Here is a 19,545-nt window from a genome sequence, read left to right on the forward strand (position 1 = left end):
AGGGAACTGTGAATGTGGTCCCACTATTTAAGAAAGGTTGTGGGGATAAGCCAGGGAACTGTGAATGTGGTCCCACTATTTAAGAAAGGCTGTGGGGATAAGCCAGGGAACTGTGAATGTGGCCCCACTATTTAAGAAAGGCTGTAGGGATAAGCCAGGGAACTGTGAATGTGGTCCCACTATTTAAGAAAGGTTGTGGGGATAAGCCAGGGAACTGTGAATGTGGTCCCACTATTTAAGAAAGGCTGTGGGGATAAGCCAGGGAACTGTGAATGTGGTCCCACTATTTAAGAAAGGCTGTAGGGATAAGCCAGGGAACTGTGAATGTGGTCCCACTATTTAAGAAAGGCTGTGGGAATGAGCCAGAGAACTGTGAATGTGGTCCCACTATTTAAGAAATGCTGTGGGGATAAGCCAGAGAACTGTGAATGTGGTCCCACTATTTAAGAAATGCTGTGGGGATAAGCCAGAGAACTGTGAATGTGGTCCCACTATTTAAGAAAGGCTGTGGGGATAAGCCAGGGAACTGTGAATGTGGTCCCACTATTTAAGAAAGGCTGTAGGGATAAGCCAGGGAACTGTGAATGTGGTCCCACTATTTAAGAAAGGCTGTAGGGATAAGCCAGGGAACTGTGAATGTGGTCCCACTATTTAAGAAAGGTTGTAGGGATAAGCCAGGGAACTGTGAATGTGGTCCCACTATTTAAGAAAGGTTGTAGGGATAAGCCAGGGAACTGTGAATGTGGTCCCACTATTTAAGAAAGGCTGTAGGGATAAGCCAGGGAACTGTGAATGTGGTCCCACTATTTAAGAAAGGCTGTAGGGATAAGCCAGGGAACTGTGAATGTGGCCCCACTATTTAAGAAAGGTTGTGGGGATAAGCCAGGGAACTGTGAATGTGGTCCCACTATTTAAGAAAGGTTGTGGGGATAAGCCAGGGAACTGTGAATGTGGTCCCACTATTTAAGAAAGGCTGTAGGGATAAGCCAGGGAACTGTGAATGTGGTCCCACTATTTAAGAAAGGCTGTGGGGATAAGCCAGGGAACTGTGAATGTGGCCCCACTATTTAAGAAAGGCTGTGGGGATAAGCCAGGGAACTGTGAATGTGGTCCCACTATTTAAGAAAGGTTGTGGGGATAAGCCAGGGAACTGTGAATGTGGTCGCACTATTTAAGAAAGGCTGTGGGGATAAGCCAGGGAACTGTGAATGTGGCCCCACTATTTAAGAAAGGTTGTGGGGATAAGCCAGGGAACTGTGAATGTGGTCCCACTATTTAAGAAAGGCTGTGGGGATAAGCCAGGGAACTGTGAATGTGGTCCCACTATTTAAGAAAGGTTGTGGGGATAAGCCAGGGAACTGTGAATGTGGTCCCACTATTTAAGAAAGGCTGTGGGGATAAGCCAGGGAACTGTGAATGTGGCCCCACTATTTAAGAAAGGCTGTGGGGATAAGCCAGGGAACTGTGAATGTGGTCCCACTATTTAAGAAAGGTTGTGGGGATAAGCCAGGGAACTGTGAATGTGGTCCCACTATTTAAGAAAGGCTGTAGGGATAAGCCAGGGAACTGTGAATGTGGTCCCACTATTTAAGAAAGGCTGTGGGGGTAAGCCAGGGAACTGTGAATGTGGTCCCACTATTTAAGAAAGGCTGTGGGGGTAAGCCAGGGAACTGTGAATGTGGTCCCACTATTTAAGAAAGGCTGTAGGGATAAGCCAGGGAACTGTGAATGTGGTCCCACTATTTAAGAAAGGCTGTAGGGATAAGCCAGGGAACTGTGAATGTGGCCCCACTATTTAAGAAAGGTTGTGGGGATAAGCCAGGGAACTGTGAATGTGGTCCCACTATTTAAGAAAGGCTGTGGGGATAAGCCAGGGAACTGTGAATGTGGCCCCACTATTTAAGAAAGGCTGTAGGGATAAGCCAGGGAACTGTGAATGTGGTCCCACTATTTAAGAAAGGCTGTAGGGATAAGCCAGGGAACTGTGAATGTGGTCCCACTATTTAAGAAAGGTTGTGGGGGTAAGCCAGGGAACTGTGAATGTGGCCCCACTATTTAAGAAAGGTTGTAGGGATAAGCCAGGGAACTGTGAATGTGGCCCCACTATTTAAGAAAGGCTGTGGGAATAAGCCAGGGAACTGTGAATGTGGTCCCACTATTTAAGAAAGGCTGTAGGGATAAGCCTGGGAACTGTGAATGTGGTCCCACTATTTAAGAAAGGCTGTAGGGATAAGCCAGGGAACTGTGAATGTGGCACCACTATTTAAGAAAGGCTGTAGGGATAAGCCAGGGAACTGTGAATGTGGCCCCACTATTTAAGAAAGGCTGTAGGGATAAGCCAGGGAACTGTGAATGTGGTCCCACTATTTAAGAAAGGCTGTGGGGATAAGCCAGGGAACTGTGAATGTGGTCCCACTATTTAAGAAAGGCTGTAGGGATAAGCCAGGGAACTGTGAATGTGGTCCCACTATTTAAGAAAGGCTGTAGGGATAAGCCAGGGAACTGTGAATGTGGCCCCACTATTTAAGAAAGGTTGTGGGGATAAGCCAGGGAACTGTGAATGTGGTCCCACTATTTAAGAAAGGCTGTGGGGATAAGCCAGGGAACTGTGAATGTGGCCCCACTATTTAAGAAAGGTTGTGGGGATAAGCCAGAGAACTGTGAATGTGGCCCCACTATTTAAGAAAGGCTGTGGGGATAAGCCAGAGAACTGTGAATGTGGTCCCACTATTTATGAAAGGCTGTAGGGATACGCCAGGGAACTGTGAATGTGGTCCCACTATTTAAGAAAGGCTGTAGGGATAAGCCAGGGAACTGTGAATGTGGTCCCACTATTTAAGAAAGGCTGTAGGGATAAGCCAGGGAACTGTGAATGTGGTCCCACTATTTAAGAAAGGTTGTGGGGATAAGCCAGGGAACTGTGAATGTGGTCCCACTATTTAAGAAAGGCTGTAGGGATACGCCAGGGAACTGTGAATGTGGCCCCACTATTTAAGAAAGGCTGTAGGGATAAGCCAGAGAACTGTGAATGTGGTCCCACTATTTAAGAAAGGCTGTAGGGATAAGCCAGGGAACTGTGAATGTGGTCCCACTATTTAAGAAAGGCTGTGGGGATAAGCCAGGGAACTGTGAATGTGGTCCCACTATTTAAGAAAGGTTGTAGGGATAAGCCAGGGAACTGTGAATGTGGCCCCACTATTTAAGAAAGGCTGTATGGATAAGCCAGGGAACTGTGAATGTGGTCCCACTATTTAAGAAAGGTTGTGGGGATAAGCCAGGGAACTGTGAATGTGGTCCCACTATTTAAGAAAGGCTGTAGGGATAAGCCAGGGAACTGTGAATGTGGTCCCACTATTTAAGAAAGGCTGTAGGGATAAGCCAGGGAACTGCAGACCAGTAAGTCTCACATCAATAGTGGGAAACTAATGGAGAAAATTCTGAAGGAGAGAATCTCTCTCCACTTGGCAAGGCAAGGTTTGATCAGGAATAGTCAGTGTGGCTATGTCACAGGGAGGTCATGCCTAACAAATTTGAATGAACCTTTTGAGCATGTGACCAGGTGTGTAGATGAGGGTAGTGCAGTTGATGTAGTTTACATGGATTTCAGCAAAGCATTTGACAAGGCCCCACATAGAATTTGCAGTTCAGAAGAAGGCCATTCGGCCCATCGAGTCTGCACCGGCCCTTGAAAAGAGCACCCTACTTAATCCCTCGCCTCCACCTGATCCCCTAACCCACTAATCCAACCTAACGTTTTTGGACACTAAGGGCAATTTAGCATGGCCAATCCACCCAACCTGCACATCTTTGGACTGTGGGAGGAAGCCGGAGCACCCGGAGGAAACCCACGCAGACAAAGAATATTACAGCACAGAAACAGGCCCTTCGGCCCTCCAAGCCTGCGCCGACCATGCTCCTTGCCTCAACTAAAACCGTCTGTCCTTACGGAGTCCGTATCCTTCCATTCCCACCCTATTCATATATTTGTCTAGATGTCCCTTAAATGCCTCTATCGTGCCTGCTCCCACCCCCTCCCCAGGCAGCGCGTTCCACCCTCTGTATAAAAAAACTCACCAGTTCTAAATTTTTCCCCATACACTTTTAACCTCTGTCCCCAAGTACTTGGCTCTCCTACCCTGGGAAAGAGCATCTGACTATCCACTCTGTCTATGCCACTCATAATTTTGTAGACCTCTATCAGGTCTCCCCTCAACCTCCTTCGTTCCAGTGAGAACAAACCGAGTTTTTTCAACCGCTCCTCATAGCTAATGCCCTCCATACCAGGCAACATTCTGGTAAATCTCTCTAAAGCCTCCACATCCTTCTGGGAGTGTGGCGACCAGAATTGTAACAATATTCCAACTGAGGCGTAACGAAGGTTCTGTACAGCTGCAACATGACTTACCAATGTTTATATTCAATGCCCCGGCCGACGAAGGCCAGCATGCCGTACGCCTTCTTGACTACCTTCTCCACTTGCGTTGCCACTTTCAGTGATCGGTGGATATGCCCAGATCGCTCTGCCTGTCAGTACTCGCAAGAGTTCGGCCATTTATGGTGTAATTCCTACATGCATTGGACCTTCCAAAGTGCATTACCTCACCCTTGGCCGGAATAAACTCCATCTGCCATCTCCACTCTTCCCGGTACTCCTCATCCACCAAGACCTTCTGTTTGGTGAATACTGAGGCAAAGTAAGCATTTAGTATCTCTCCCATTTCCCCTGGTTCCATACATAGATTCCCTCCAATATCCTAGAATGGCCCAATCCTTTCTCTGGCTACCCTCTTGCTCTTTATATATGTATAAAACGCCTTAGGATTTTCCTCAATCCTGTTTCCCAACGACATTTCATAACCCCTTGTTAAAAATAAATTTAGAATACCCAATTATTTTTTTCCAATTAAGGGGCAATGGATTGGAGACAGTGGGGAAGAAGCTGTTTTTGAGTCTGTTTGTGCGTGTTCTCAGACTTCTGTATCTCCTGCCCGATGGAAGAAGTTGGAAGAGTGAGTAAGCCGGGTGGGAGGGGTCTTTGATTATACTGCCCGCTTTCCCCAGGCAGCGGGAGGTGTAGATGGAGTCAATGGATGGGAGGCAGGTTTGTGTGATGGACTGGGCGGTGTTCACGACTCTCTGAAGTTTCTTGCGGTCCTGGGCCGAGCAGTTGCCATACCAGGCTGTGATGCAGGCAGATAGGATGCTTTCTGTGGTGCATCTGTAAAAGTTGGTAAGAGTTAATGTGGACATGCCGAATTTCCTTAGTTTCCTGAGGAAGTATAGGCGCTGTTGTGCTTTCTTGGTGGTAGTGTCGACGTGGGTGGACCAGGACAGATTTTTGGAGATGTGCACCCCAAGGAATTTGAAACTGCGAACCATCTCCACCTCGGCCCCGTTGATGCTGACAGGGGTGTGTCCAGCACTTTGCTTCCTGAAGTCAACCAGCTCTGTAGTTTAGTTGGAATTGAGGGAGCGTGGCCAGTCCACCTACCCTGCACAGCTTTGGGTTGTGGGGGCGAAACCCACGCAGACACGGGGAGAATGTGCAAACTCCACACGGACAGTGACCCAGAGCCGGGATCGAAACTGGGACTTTGCCGCCGTGAGGCAGCAGTGCTAACCACTGTGCCACCGTGACACCCTCATGGCCCCTTTTATATAATATAATAACCTTTATTGTCACAAGCAGGCTTACATTAACACTGCAATGAGTTACTGTGAAATTCCTCTAGTCACCACATTCCGGCACCTGTTCGGGTACTGATGCACTAAGCGTCAAGAACCACAAAGACATGTGAGACTTTAACCAAGGCTTTAATATACTACATAGGAAGCTTACCCGACACAGACGACCCCAGACAAAATGGGTCTGGTCCCAGAAGTGGGGTCTTATACTTAACTCCCGGGGGAGGGGCTAAGGCGGAGGTCTCCGTGGCCAGGTCGGGTTACCGACAGGTGACCGAACCTCTACAGAGTTACAGTACAATACACAGTATTACAGGGCCACGTTACGCACAACTATTATATACTATGTACAATGGTAGGGAGGGACAGTGGTGTATCACCACAGGTACACAGAGGGAGAATTCAGAATGTCCAACCCACCAAACAGCACGTCTTTCAGACATGGGGGAGTAAGCCAGGAATCGAACCAGGGACCCGAGAGCTGTGAAGGAAAAGTGCAAACCACCGTGCTACCGAGCCACAATTCCTAACTCCTACCTTAAATTCCCTCCAACATCAACCCGGGTCCCTGTCACTGTGAGACAGCAGTGTTAACCCGGGTCCCTGGCACTGTGTGACAGCAGTGTTAACCCGGGTTCCTGTCACTGTGAGAGAGCAGTGTTAACCCTGATCCCTGGAACTGTGAGACAGCAGTGTTAACCCGGGTTCCTGTCACTGTGAGAGAGCAGTGTTAACCCTGATCCCTGTCACTGTGAGACAGCAGTGTTAACCCGGCTCCCTGGCGCTGTGAGGCAGCAGTGTTAACCCGGGTCCCTGGCACTGTGAGACAGCAGTGTTAACCCGGGTCCCAGGCACTGTGAGACAGCAGTGTTAACCCTGATCCCTGGCACTGTGAGACAGCAGTGTTAACCCGGGTCCCTGGCACTGTGAGACAGCAGTGTTAACCCGGGTCCCTGGCACTGTGAGACAGCAGTGTTAACCCGGGTCCCAGGCACTGTGAGACAGCAGTGTTAACCCGGATCCCTGTCACTGTGAGAAAGCAGTGTTAACCCTGATCCCTGGCACTGTGAGACAGCAGTGTTAACCCGGGTCCCTGGCACTGTGAGACAGCAGTGTTAACCCGGATCCCTGTCACTGTGAGAGAGCAGTGTTAACCCTGATCCCTGTCACTGTGAGGCAGCAGTGTTAACCCGGGTCCCTGGCACTGCGAGACAGCAGTGTTAACCCGGGTCCCTGGCACTGTATGACAGCAGTGTTAACCCGGGTTCCTGGCACTGCGAGGCAGCAGTGTTAACCCGGGTCCCTGGCACTGCGATGCAGCAGTGTTAACCCGGGTCCCTGTCACTGTGAGACAGCAGTGTTAACCCGGGTTCCTGGCACTGTGTGACAGCAGTGTTAACCCGGGTCCCTGGCGCTGTGAGGCAGCAGTGTTAACCCGAATCCCTGGCACTGCGAGGCAGCAGTGTTAACCCGGGTCCCTGTCACTGTGAGAGAGCAGTGTTAACCCTGATCCCTGGCACTGTGAGGCAGCAGTGTTAACCCGGGTCCCCGGCACTGTGAGACAGCAGTGTTAACCCGGATCCCTGTCACTGTGAGAGAGCAGTGTTAACCCTGATCCCTGTCACTGTGAGGCAGCAGTGTTAACCCGGGTCCCTGGCACTGTGAGACAGCAGTGTTAACCCGGGTCCCTGGCACTGTATGACAGCAGTGTTAACCCGGGTTCCTGGCACTGCGAGGCAGCAGTGTTAACCCGGGTCCCTGGCACTGCGATGCAGCAGTGTTAACCCGGGTCCCTGTCACTGTGAGACAGCAGTGTTAACCCGGGTTCCTGGCACTGTGTGACAGCAGTGTTAACCCGGGTCCCTGGCGCTGTGAGGCAGCAGTGTTAACCCGGGTCCCTGGCACTGCGAGGCAGCAGTGTTAACCCGGGTCCCTGTCACTGTGAGACAGCAGTGTTAACCCGGGTCCCTGGCACTGTGAGACACCAGTGCTAACCCGGGTCCCTGGCACTGCGAGGCAGCAGTGTTAACCCGGGTCCCTGTCACTGTGAGACAGCAGTGTTAACCCGGGACCCTGGCACTGTGAGACAGCAGTGTTAACCCGGGTCCCTGGCACTGTGAGACAACAGTGTTAACCCGGGTCCCTGGCACGGTGTGACAACAGTGCTAACCCGGGTCCCTGGCACTGTGAGACAACAGTGTTAACCCGGGTCCCTGGCACTGTGTGACAGCAGTGCTAACCCGGGTCCCTGGCACTGTGAGGCAGCAGTGTTAACCAGGGTCCCTGGCACTGTGAGGCAGCAGTGTTAACCCAGGTCCCTGGCTCTGTGAGGCAGCAGTGTTAACCCGGGTCCCTGGCACTGTAAGACAGCAGTGCTAACCCAGGTCCCTGGCACTGTGAGACAGCAGTGTTAACCCGGGTCCCTGGCACTGTGAGACAGCAGTGTTAACCCGGGTCCCTGGCACTGTGAGGCAGCAGTGTTAACCCGGGTCCCTGGCACTGTGAGACAGCAGTGTTAACCCGGGTCCCTGGCTCTGTGAGGCAGCAGTGTTAACCCGGGTCCCTGGCACTGTGAGGCAGCAGTGTTAACCCGGGTTCCTGTCACTGTCAGACAGGAGTGTTAACCCGGGTCACTGGCACTGCGAGGCAGCAGTGTTAACCCGGGTCCCTGTCACTGTGAGACAGCAGTGTTAACCCGGATCCCTGTCACTGTGAGACAGCAGTGTTAACCCGGGTCCCTGGCACTGTGACACAGCAGTGTTAACCCGGGTCCCTGGCTCTGTGAGGCAGCAGTGTTAACCCGGGTCCCTGGCACTGTGAGACAGCAGTATTAACCCGGGTCCCTGGCACTGTGAGACAGCAGTGTTAACCCGGGTCCCTGGCACTGTGAGACAGCAGTGCTAACCGGGTCCCATGCACTGTGAGACAGCAGTGTTAACCCGGGTCCCTGGCACTGTGAGGCAGCAGTGTTAACCCGGGTCCCTGGCTCTGTGAGACAGCAGTGTTAACCCGGGTCCCTGTCACTGTGAGACAGCAGTGTTAACCCGGGTCCCTGTCACTGTGAGACAGCAGTTTTAACCCGGGTCCCTGGCACTGTGAGACAGCAGTGTTAACCCGGGTCCCTGTCACTGTGAGACAGCAGTGTTAACCCGGGTCCCTGGCACTGTGAGACAGCAGTGTTAACCCGGGTCCCTGGCACTGTGAGACAGCAGTGTTAACCCGGGTCCCTGTCACTGTGAGACAGCAGTGTTAACCCGGTACCCTGGCTCTGTGAGGCAGCAGTGTTAACCCGGGTCCCTGGCACTGTGAGACAGCAGTGTTAACCCGGTTCCCTGGCCCTGTGAGAGAGTAGTGTTAACCCGGATCCCTGGCACTGTGAGACAGCAGTGTTAACCCGGGTCCCTGACGCTGTGAGGCAGCAGTGTTAACCCGGGTCCCTGGCACTGTGAGACAGCAGTGTTAACCCGGGTCCCTGGCGCTGTGAGGCAGCAGTGTTAACCCGGGTCCCTGGCACTGTGAGACAGCAGTGTTAACCTGGGACCCTGGCTCTGTGAGGCAGCAGTGTTAACCCGGGTCCCTGACACTCTGAGACAGCATTGTTAACCCGGTTCCCTGGCCCTGTGAGACAGCAGTGTTAACCCGGGACCCTGGCACTGTGAGACAGCAGTGTTAACCCGGGTCACTGTCACTGTGAGACAGCAGTGTTAACCCAGGTCCCTGGCGCTGTGAGACAGCAGTGTTAACCCAGGTCCCTGGCACTGTGAGACAGCAGTGTTAACCCGGGTCCCTGTCACTGTGAGGCAGCAGTGTTAACCCGGGTCCTTGGCACTGTGAGACAGCAGTGCTAACCCGGGTCCCTGGCACTGTGAGACAGCAGTGTTAACCCGGGACCCTGGCACTGTGAGACAGCAGTGTTAACCCGGGTCCCTGGCACTGTGAGACAGCAGTGTTATCCCGGGTCCCTGGCACTGTGAGACAGCAGTGTTAACCCGGGTCCCTGGCGCTATGAGACAGCAGTGTTAACCCGGGTCCCTGTCACTGTGAGGCAGCAGTGTTAACCCGGGTCCTTGGCACTGTGAGACAGCAGTGCTAACCCGGGTCCCTGTCACTGTGAGGCAGCAGTGTTAACCCGGGTCCTTGGCACTGTGAGACAGCAGTGCTAACCCGGGTCCCTGGCACTGTGAGACAGCAGTGTTAACCCGGGACCCTGGCACTGTGAGACAGCAGTGTTAACCCGGGTCCCTGGCACTGTGAGACAGCAGTGTTAACCCGGGTCCCTGGCACTGTGAGACAGCAGTGTTAACCCGGGTCCCTCGCACTTTGAGACAGCAGTGTTAACCCGGGTCCCTGGCACTGTGAGACAGCAGTGTTAACCCGGGTCCCTGGCACTGTGAGACAGCAGTGCCAACCCGGGTCCCTGGCACTGTGAGGCAGCAGTGTTAACCCGGGTCCCTGGCGCTGTGAGTCAGCAGTGTTAACCCGGGTCCCTGGCACTGTGAGACAGCAGTGTTAACCCGGGTCCCTGGCTCTGTGAGACAGCAGTGTTAACCCGGGTCCCTGGCGCTGTGAGACAGCAGTGTTAACCCGGGTCCCTGGCACTGTGAGACAGCAGTGTTAACCCGGGTCACTGGCACTGTGAGACAGCAGTGTTAACCCGGGTCTCTGGCACTGTGAGACAGCAGTGTTAACCCGGGTCCCTGGCACTGTGAGACAGCAGTGTTAACCCGGGTCTCTGGCACTGTGAGACAGCAGTGTTAACCTGGGTCCCTGGCACTGTGAGACAGCAGTGTTAACCCGGGTCCCTGGCACTGTGAGACAGCAGTGCTAACCCGGGTCCCTGGCACTGTGAGACAGCAGTGTTAACCCGGGACCCTGTCACTGTGAGACAGCAGTGTTAACCCGGGTCCCTGGCACTGTGAGACAGCAGTGTTAACCCGGGACCCTGGCACTGTGAGACAGCAGTGTTAACCCGGGTCCCTGGCACTGTGAGACAGCAGTGCTAACCCGGGTCCATGGCACTGTGAGACAGCAGTGTTAACCTGGGTCCCTGGCACTATGAGACAGCAGTGTTAACCCGGGTCCCTGGCACTGTGAGACAGCAGTGCTAACCCGGGTCCCTGGCACTGTGAGATAGCAGTGTTAACCCGGGTCACTGGCACTGTGAGACAGCAGTGTTAACCCGGGTCCCTGTCACTGTGAGACAGCAGTGTTAACCCGGTTCCCTGGGACTGTGAGACAGCAGTGTTAACCCGGGTCCCTGACACTGTGAGACAGCAGTGTTAACCCGGTTCCCTGGGACTGTGAGACAGCAGTGTTAACCCGGGTCACTGGCACTGTGAGACAGCAGTGTTAACCCGGTTCCCTGGCCCTGTGAGGCAGCAGTGTTAACCCGGGTCCCTGGCGCTGTGAGGCAGCAGTGTTAACCCGGGTCCCTGGCGCTGTGAGACAGCAGTGTTAACCCGGGTCCCTGGCACTGTGAGACAGCAGTGTTAACCCAGGTCCCTGTCACTGTGAGACAGCAGTGTTAACCCGGGACCCTGTCACTGTGAGACAGCAGTGTTAACCCGGGTCACTGGCACTGTGAGACAGCAGTGTTAACCCGGGACCCTGGCACTGTGAGACAGCAGTGTTAACCCAGGTCCCTGGCACTGTGAGACAGCAGTGTTAACCCGGGTCCCTGGCACTGTGAGACAGCAGTGTTAACCCGGGTCCCTGGCACTGTGAGACAGCAGTGTTAACCCGGGTTGCTGGCACTGTGAGACAGCAGTGTTAACCCGAGTCCCTGGCACTGTGAGACAGCAGTGTTAACCGGGTCCCTGGCACTGTGAGGCAGCAGTGTTAACCCGGGTCCCTGGTACTGTGAGACAGCAGAATTAACCCGGGTCCCTGGCACTGTGAGACAGCAGTGTTAACCCAGGTCCCAGGCTCTGTGAGACAGCAGTGTTAACCCGGGTCCCTGGCACTGTGAGACAGCAGTGTTAACCCGGGTCCCTGGTGCTGTGAGACAGCAGTGTTAACCCGGGTCCCTGGCACTGTGAGATTGCAGAATTAACCCGGTTCCCTGGCACTGTGAGACAGCAGTGTTAACCCAGGTCCCAGGCTCTGTGAGACAGCAGTGTTAACCCGGGTCCCTGGCACTGTGAGACAGCAGTGTTAACCCGGTTCCCTGGGACTGTGAGACAGCAGTGTTAACCCGGGTCCCTGACACTGTGAGACAGCAGTGTTAACCCGGTTCCCTGGGACTGTGAGACAGCAGTGTTAACCCGGGTCACTGGCACTGTGAGACAGCAGTGTTAACCCGGTTCCCTGGCCCTGTGAGGCAGCAGTGTTAACCCGGGTCCCTGGCGCTGTGAGGCAGCAGTGTTAACCCGGGTCCCTGGCGCTGTGAGGCAGCAGTGTTAACCCGGGTCCCTGGCACTGTGAGACAGCAGTGTTAACCCAGGTCCCTGTCACTGTGAGACAGCAGTGTTAACCCGGGACCCTGTCACTGTGAGACAGCAGTGTTAACCCGGGTCACTGGCACTGTGAGACAGCAGTGTTAAACCGCGTCCCTGGCTCTGTGAGACAGCAGTGTTAACCCGAGTCCCTGGCACTGTGAGACAGCAGTGTTAACCGGGCCCCTGGCTCTGTGAGACAGCAGTATTAACCCGGGTCCCTGGCACTGTGTGACAGCAGTGTTAACCCGGGTCCCTGGCACTGTGAGACAGCAGTGTTAACCCGGGTTGCTGGCACTGTGAGACAGCAGTGTTAACCCGGGTCCCTGGCACTGTGAGACAGCAGAATTAACCCGGGTCCCTGGCACTGTGAGACAGCAGTGTTAACCCAGGTCCCAGGCACTGTGAGGCAGCAGTGTTAACCCGGGTCCCTGGTACTGTGAGACAGCAGAATTAACCCGGGTCCCTGGCACTGTGAGACAGCAGTGTTAACCCAGGTCCCAGGCTCTGTGAGACAGCAGTGTTAACCCGGGTCCCTGGCACTGTGAGACAGCAGTGTTAACCCGGGTCCCTGGTGCTGTGAGACAGCAGTGTTAACCCGGGTCCCTGGCACTGTGAGACAGCAGTGTTAACCCAGGTCCCAGGCTCTGTGAGACAGCAGTGTTAACCCGGGTCCCTGGCACTGTGAGACAGCAGTGTTAACCCAGGTCCCTGGCACTGTGAGGCAGCAGTGTTAACCCGGGTCCCTGGTACTGTGAGACAGCAGAATTAACCCGGGTCCCTGGCACTGTGAGACAGCAGTGTTAACCCAGGTCCCAGGCTCTGTGAGACAGCAGTGTTAACCCGGGTCCCTGGCACTGTGAGACAGCAGTGTTAACCCAGGTCCCTGTCACTGTGAGACAGCAGTGTTAACCCGGGACCCTGTCACTGTGAGACAGCAGTGTTAACCCGGGTCACTGGCACTGTGAGACAGCAGTGTTAACCCGGGACCCTGTCACTGTGAGACAGCAGTGTTAACCCGGGTCACTGGCACTGTGAGACAGCAGTGTTAAACCGCGTCCCTGGCTCTGTGAGACAGCAGTGTTAACCCGAGTCCCTGGCACTGTGAGACAGCAGTGTTAACCGGGCCCCTGGCTCTGTGAGACAGCAGTATTAACCCGGGTCCCTGGCACTGTGTGACAGCAGTGTTAACCCGGGTCCCTGGCACTGTGAGACAGCAGTGTTAACCCGGGTTGCTGGCACTGTGAGACAGCAGTGTTAACCCGGGTCCCTGGCACTGTGAGACAGCAGAATTAACCCGGGTCCCTGGCACTGTGAGACAGCAGTGTTAACCCAGGTCCCAGGCACTGTGAGGCAGCAGTGTTAACCCGGGTCCCTGGTACTGTGAGACAGCAGAATTAACCCGGGTCCCTGGCACTGTGAGACAGCAGTGTTAACCCAGGTCCCAGGCTCTGTGAGACAGCAGTGTTAACCCGGGTCCCTGGCACTGTGAGACAGCAGTGTTAACCCGGGTCCCTGGTGCTGTGAGACAGCAGTGTTAACCCGGGTCCCTGGCACTGTGAGACAGCAGTGTTAACCCAGGTCCCAGGCTCTGTGAGACAGCAGTGTTAACCCGGGTCCCTGGCACTGTGAGACAGCAGTGTTAACCCGGGTCCCTGGCACTGTGAGACAGCAGAATTAACCCGGGTCCCTGGCACTGTGAGACAGCAGAATTAACCCGGGTCCCTGGCACTGTGAGACAGCAGTGTTAACCCAGGTCCTTGGCACTGTGAGACAGCAGTGTTAACCCAGGTCCCAGGCACTGTGAGGCAGCAGTGTTAACCCGGGTCCCTGGCGCTATGAGACAGCAGTGTTAACCCAGGTCCCAGGCACTGTGAGGCAGCAGTGTTAACCCGGGTCCCTGGCAGTGTGAGGCAGCAGTGTTAACCCAGGTCCCAGGCACTGTGAGGCAGCAGTGTTAACCCGGGTCCCTGGCACTGTGAGACAGCAGTGTTAACCCGGGTCCCTGGCACTGTGAGACAGCAGTGTTAACCCGGGTCCCTGGCACTGTGCGACAGCAGTGTTAACCCGGGTCCCTGGCTCTGTGAGACAGCAGTGTTAACCCGGGTCCCTGGCACTGTGAGACAGCAGTGTTAACCCGGGTCCCTGGCACTGTGAGACAGCAGTGTTAACCCGGGTCCCTGGCACTGCGAGACAGCAGTGTTAACCCGGGTCCCTGGCACTGTGAGTCAGCAGATACTCTTTTCCCGCCTGTTCCCCCCTCGCCGTCTCTTGCCTCTTGCAGCCTCTGTGGCAGCTCTACCTCCTGTTCCCCCAGTCCTCCCTTTCCCCTGTCCCCCGCTCCTGCCTTGGCTTGGCACTGAGGGACCATTGCCCCTCGCCTCCCCGGGGCTGTACTCACCTGAGCCCCCCCCGTACCCCTCACCCCTGCCAGTGAGAGGGCAGTCCCCACCCCCTCCCCCTCCCCCTGCCAGCGAGAGTGCAGTCCCCACCCCCCACCCCCTCCCCCTGCCAGCGAGAGGGCAGTCCCCACCCCCTCCCCCTCCCCCTTCCAGCGAGAGGGCAGTCCCCTCCCCCCTCCCCCTCCCCCTGCCAGCGAGAGGGCAGTCCCCACCCCCTCCCCCTGCCAGCGAGAGGGCAGCCCCCTCCCCCTCCCCCTCCCCCTGCCAGCGAGAGGGCAGTCCCCTCCCCCCTCCCCCTCCCCCTGCCAGTGAGAGGGCAGTCCCCTCCCCCCTCCCCCTCCCCCTGCCAGCGAGAGGGCAGTCCCCACCCCCTCCCCCTCCCCCTGCCAGCGAGAGGGCAGTCCCCACCCCCTCCCCCTGCCAGCGAGAGGGCAGCCCCCTCCCCCTCCCCCTCCCCCTGCCAGCGAGAGGGCAGTCCCCACCCCCTCCCCCTGCCAGCGAGAGGGCAGCCCCACCCCCCCACCCCCTCCCCCTGCCAGCGAGAGGGCAGCCCCACCCCCCACCCCCTCCCCCTGCCAGCGAGAGGGCAGCCCCCTCCCCCTCCCCCTCCCCCTGCCAGCGAGAGGGCAGTCCCCACCCCCTCCCCCTCCCCCTTCCAGTGAGAGGACAGTCCCCACCCCCTCCCCCTCCCCCTCCCCCTCCCCCTTCCAGTGAGAGGGCAGCCCTCTCCCCCTCCCCCTCCCCCTCCCCCTTCCAGTGAGAGGACAGTCCCCTCCCCCCACCCCCTCCCCCTCCCCCTTCCAGTGAGAGGACAGTCCCCACCCCCTCCCCCTCCCCCTGCCAGCGAGAGGGCAGTCCCCACCCCCTCCCCCTCCCCCTTCCAGTGAGAGGGCAGCCCTCTCCCCCTCCCCCTCCCCCTCCCCCTTCCAGTGAGAGGACAGTCCCCTCCCCCCACCCCCTCCCCCTCCCCCTTCCAGTGAGAGGACAGTCCCCACCCCCTCCCCCTCCCCCTGCCAGCGAGAGGGCAGTCCCCTCCCCCCACCCCCTCCCCCTCCCCCTTCCAGTGAGAGGACAGTCCCCTCCCCCCACCCCCTCCCCCTCCCCCTTCCAGTGAGAGGACAGTCCCCTCCCCCCACCCTCTCCCCCTCCCCCTGCCAGCGAGAGGGCAGTCCCCTCCCCCCACCCCCTCCCCCTCCCCCTTCCAGTGAGAGGGCAGCCCTCTCCCCCTCCCCCTCCCCCTGCCAGCGAGAGGGCAGTCCCCTCCCCCCACCCCCTCCCCCTCCCCCTTCCAGTGAGAGGGCAGCCCTCTCCCCCTCCCCCTCCCCCTGCCAGTGAGAGGACAGTCCCCTCCCCCCACCCCCTCCCCCTCCCCCTTCCAGTGAGAGGGCAGCCCTCTCCCCCTCCCCCTCCCCCTGCCAGCGAGAGGGCAGTCCCCTCCCCCCACCCCCTCCCCCTCCCAGCGAGAGGGCAGTCCCCACCCCCTCCCCCTGCCAGCGAGAGGGCAGTCCCCACCCCCCTCCCCCTGCCAGCGAGAGGGCAGTCCCCTCCCCCTCCCCCTCCCAGCGAGAGGGCAGTCCCCACCCCCTCCCCCTGCCAGCGAGAGGGCAGTCCCCTCCCCACCCCCTCCCCCTCCCCCTCCCAGCGAGAGGGCAGTCCCCTCCCCACCCCCCCCTCCCCCTCCCAGCGAGAGGGCAGTCCCCTCCCCCCTCCCCCTCCCCCTGCCAGTGAGAGGACAGTCCCCTCCCCCCACCCCCTCCCCCTGCCAGCGAGAGGGCAGTCCCCTCCCCACCCCCCCTCCCCCTCCCAGCGAGAGGGCAGTCCCCACCCCCTCCCCCTGCCAGCGAGAGGGCAGTCCCCTCCCCCCTCCCCCTCCCCCTGCCAGTGAGAGGACAGTCCCCTCCCCCCACCCCCTCCCCCTGCCAGCGAGAGGGCAGTCCCCTCCCCACCCCCCCCCTCCCCCTCCCAGCGAGAGGGCAGCCCCCACCCCCTCCCCCTGCCAGCGAGAGGGCAGTCCCCACCCCCCCCCTCCCCCTCCCCGCGAGAGGGCAGCCCCCTTCCCCTCAACTGCCAGCGAGAGGGCAGCCCCCTCACCCTCCCCCTGCCAGCGAGAGGGCAGTGCCCTCCCCTCACCACCCCTCCTCACGCACTCGCAGTGTGTGTACAGCAGAGATTGAGAGATTTTGATGACCAAACCCAGAAAGGGTTATGGGGGTGGGTGTAACAGGCATTGACGTGACTGATCAGGCGCGAGTGTACTGACTGACAGACAGTCTCGACGCGCTCAATGGCCTCCTCCTGTTCCCATGTTTCATTTAATGTCTCCAGGTGATGAGGCAGATCCGGAATCAGTGTCCAGAAATCACCAGGATTTACAACATCGGCAAAAGTAACCAGGGAAGAAAACTGTACGTCATGGAGATATCGGACAACCCGGGAGTACACGAGCTGGGTAAGTGTGTAACACGGAGAGAATGGGGTACACGAGCTGGGTAAGTGTGTAACACGGAGAGAGTGGGGTACACGAGCTGGGTAAGTGTGTAACACGGAGAGAGTGGGGTACACGAGCTGGGTAAGTGTGTAACACGGAGAGAGTGGGGTACACGAGCTGGGTAAGTGTGTAACCCGGAGAGAATGGGGTACACGAGCTGGGTAAGTGTGTAACACGGAGAGAGTGGGGTACACGAGCTGGGTAAGTGTGTAACACGGAGAGAATGGGGTACATGAGCTGGGTAAGTGTGTAACACGGAGAGAATGGGGTACACGAGCTGGGTAAGTGTGTAACACGGAGAGAATGGGGTACATGAGCTGGGTAAGTGTGTAACACGGAGAGAGTGGGGTACACGAGCTGGGTAAGTGTGTAACACGGAGAGAGTGGGGTACACGAGCTGGGTAAGTGTGTAACACGGAGAGAGTGGGGTACACGAGCTGGGTAAGTGTGTAACACGGAGAGAATGGGGTACATGAGCTGGGTAAGTGTGTAACACGGAGAGAGTGGGGTACACGAGCTGGGTAAGTGTGTAACACGGAGAGAGTGGGGTACACGAGCTGGGTAAGTGTGTAACACGGAGAGAATGGGGTACATGAGCTGGGTAAGTGTGTAACCCGGAGAGAATGGGGTACACGAGCTGGGTAAGTGTGTAACACGGAGAGAATGGGGTACATGAGCTGGGTAAGTGTGTAACACGGAGAGAGTGGGGTACACGAGCTGGGTAAGTGTGTAACACGGAGAGAGTGGGGTACACGAGCTGGGTAAGTGTGTAACCCGGAGAGAATGGGGTACACGAGCTGGGTAAGTGTGTAACACGGAGAGAGTGGGGTACACGAGCTGGGTAAGTGTGTAACACGGAGAGAATGGGGTACATGAGCTGGGTAAGTGTGTAACACGGAGAGAATGGGGTACACGAGCTGGGTAAGTGTGTAACCCGGAGAGAATGGGGTACACAAGCTGGGTAAGTGTGTAACACGGAGAGAATGGGGTACATGAGCTGGGTAAGTGTGTAACACGGAGAGAGTGGGGTACACAAGCTGGGTAAGTGTGTAACACGGAGAGAGTGGGGTACACGAGCTGGGTAAGTGTGTAACACGGAGAGAATGGGGTACACGAGCTGGGTAAGTGTGTAACACGGAGAGAGTGGGGTACACGAGCTGGGTAAGTGTGTAACACGGAGAGAATGGGGTACATGAGCTGGGTAAGTGTGTAACACGGAGAGAATGGGGTACACGAGCTGGGTAAGTGTGTAACACGGAGAGAATGGGGTACACGAGCTGGGTAAGTGTGTAACACGGAGAGAGTGGGGTACACGAGCTGGGTAAGTGTGTAACCCGGAGAGAATGGGGTACACGAGCTGGGTAAGTGTGTAACACGGAGAGAGTGGGGTACACGAGCTGGGTAAGTGTGTAACCCGGAGAGAATGGGGTACACGAGCTGGGTAAGTGTGTAACACGGAGAGAATGGGGTACATGAGCTGGGTAAGTGTGTAACACGGAGAGAATGGGGTACACGAGCTGGGTAATTGTGTAACACGGAGAGAGTGGGGTACACGAGCTGGGTAAGTGTGTAACACGGAGAGAGTGGGGTACACGAGCTGGGTAAGTGTGTAACACGGAGAGAGTGGGGTACACGAGCTGGGTAAGTGTGTAACACGGAGAGAGTGGGGTACACGAGCTGGGTAAGTGTGTAACACGGAGAGAATGGGGTACACAAGCTGGGTAAGTGTGTAACACGGAGAGAATGGGGTACACGAGCTGGGTAAGTGTGTAACACGGAGAGAATGGGGTACATGAGCTGGGTACATGTGTAACACGAGAGAGTGGGGTACACGAGCTGGGTAAGTGTGTAACACGGAGAGAATGGGGTACACGAGCTGGGTAAGTGTGTAACACGGAGAGAGTGAGGTACACGAGCTGGGTAAGAACAAAGAACAAAGAACAAAGAAAATCACAGCACAGGAACAGGCCCTTCGGCCCTCCCAGCCTGCGCCGATCCAGATCCTTTATCTAAACCTGTCGCCTATTTTCCAAGGATCTACTTCCCTCTGTTCCCCACCCGGTCATATATCTGTCTAGATGCATCTTAAATTATGCTATCGTGCCCGCCTCTACCACCTCCGCTGGCAAAGCGTTCCAGGCACCCACCACCCTCTGCATAAAAAACTTTCCACGCACATCTCCCTTAAACTTTCCCCCGCTCACCTTGAAATCGTGACGCCTTGTAATTGAAACCCCCGCTCTTGGAAAAAGATCAGCCATGATCTCATTGAATGGTGGAGCAGGCTCGAGGGGCCAGATGGCCGACTCCTGCTCCTAGTTCTTATGTTGTTATATTCGTATATAAGGAGCAAGAGGGTAACTAGAGAAAGGATTGGCCCACTCAAAGACAAAAGAGGGAATTTATGCGTGGAGTCAGAGGAAATGGGTGAGATTCTTCATGAGTACTTTGCATCAGTATTCACCAAGGAGAGGGACATGACGGGTGTTGAGATTAGGGATGGATGTTTAAATACTCTAGGTCAAGTCGGCATAAG

At 56.3% G+C, this 19,545-nt stretch overlaps 1 protein-coding gene across 1 annotated transcript in view; it reads left to right on the top strand.

Annotated features, from left to right (window-relative positions):
• The window catches only part of LOC140409440 (probable carboxypeptidase X1), a 154,166-nt gene that overhangs the window by 39,993 nt on the left and 94,628 nt on the right, over positions 1-19,545 (top strand). Inside the window, exon 2 of the mRNA XM_072497873.1 lies at positions 16,847-16,970. Within this exon, the coding sequence (XP_072353974.1) occupies positions 16,850-16,970 (121 nt within the window). The 5' untranslated portion in view covers positions 16,847-16,849. The remainder of the gene's footprint in view (positions 1-16,846; positions 16,971-19,545) is intronic.

This window comes from Scyliorhinus torazame, chromosome 3, assembly GCF_047496885.1.
Source record: "Scyliorhinus torazame isolate Kashiwa2021f chromosome 3, sScyTor2.1, whole genome shotgun sequence".
NCBI lineage: Eukaryota > Metazoa > Chordata > Chondrichthyes > Carcharhiniformes > Scyliorhinidae > Scyliorhinus > Scyliorhinus torazame.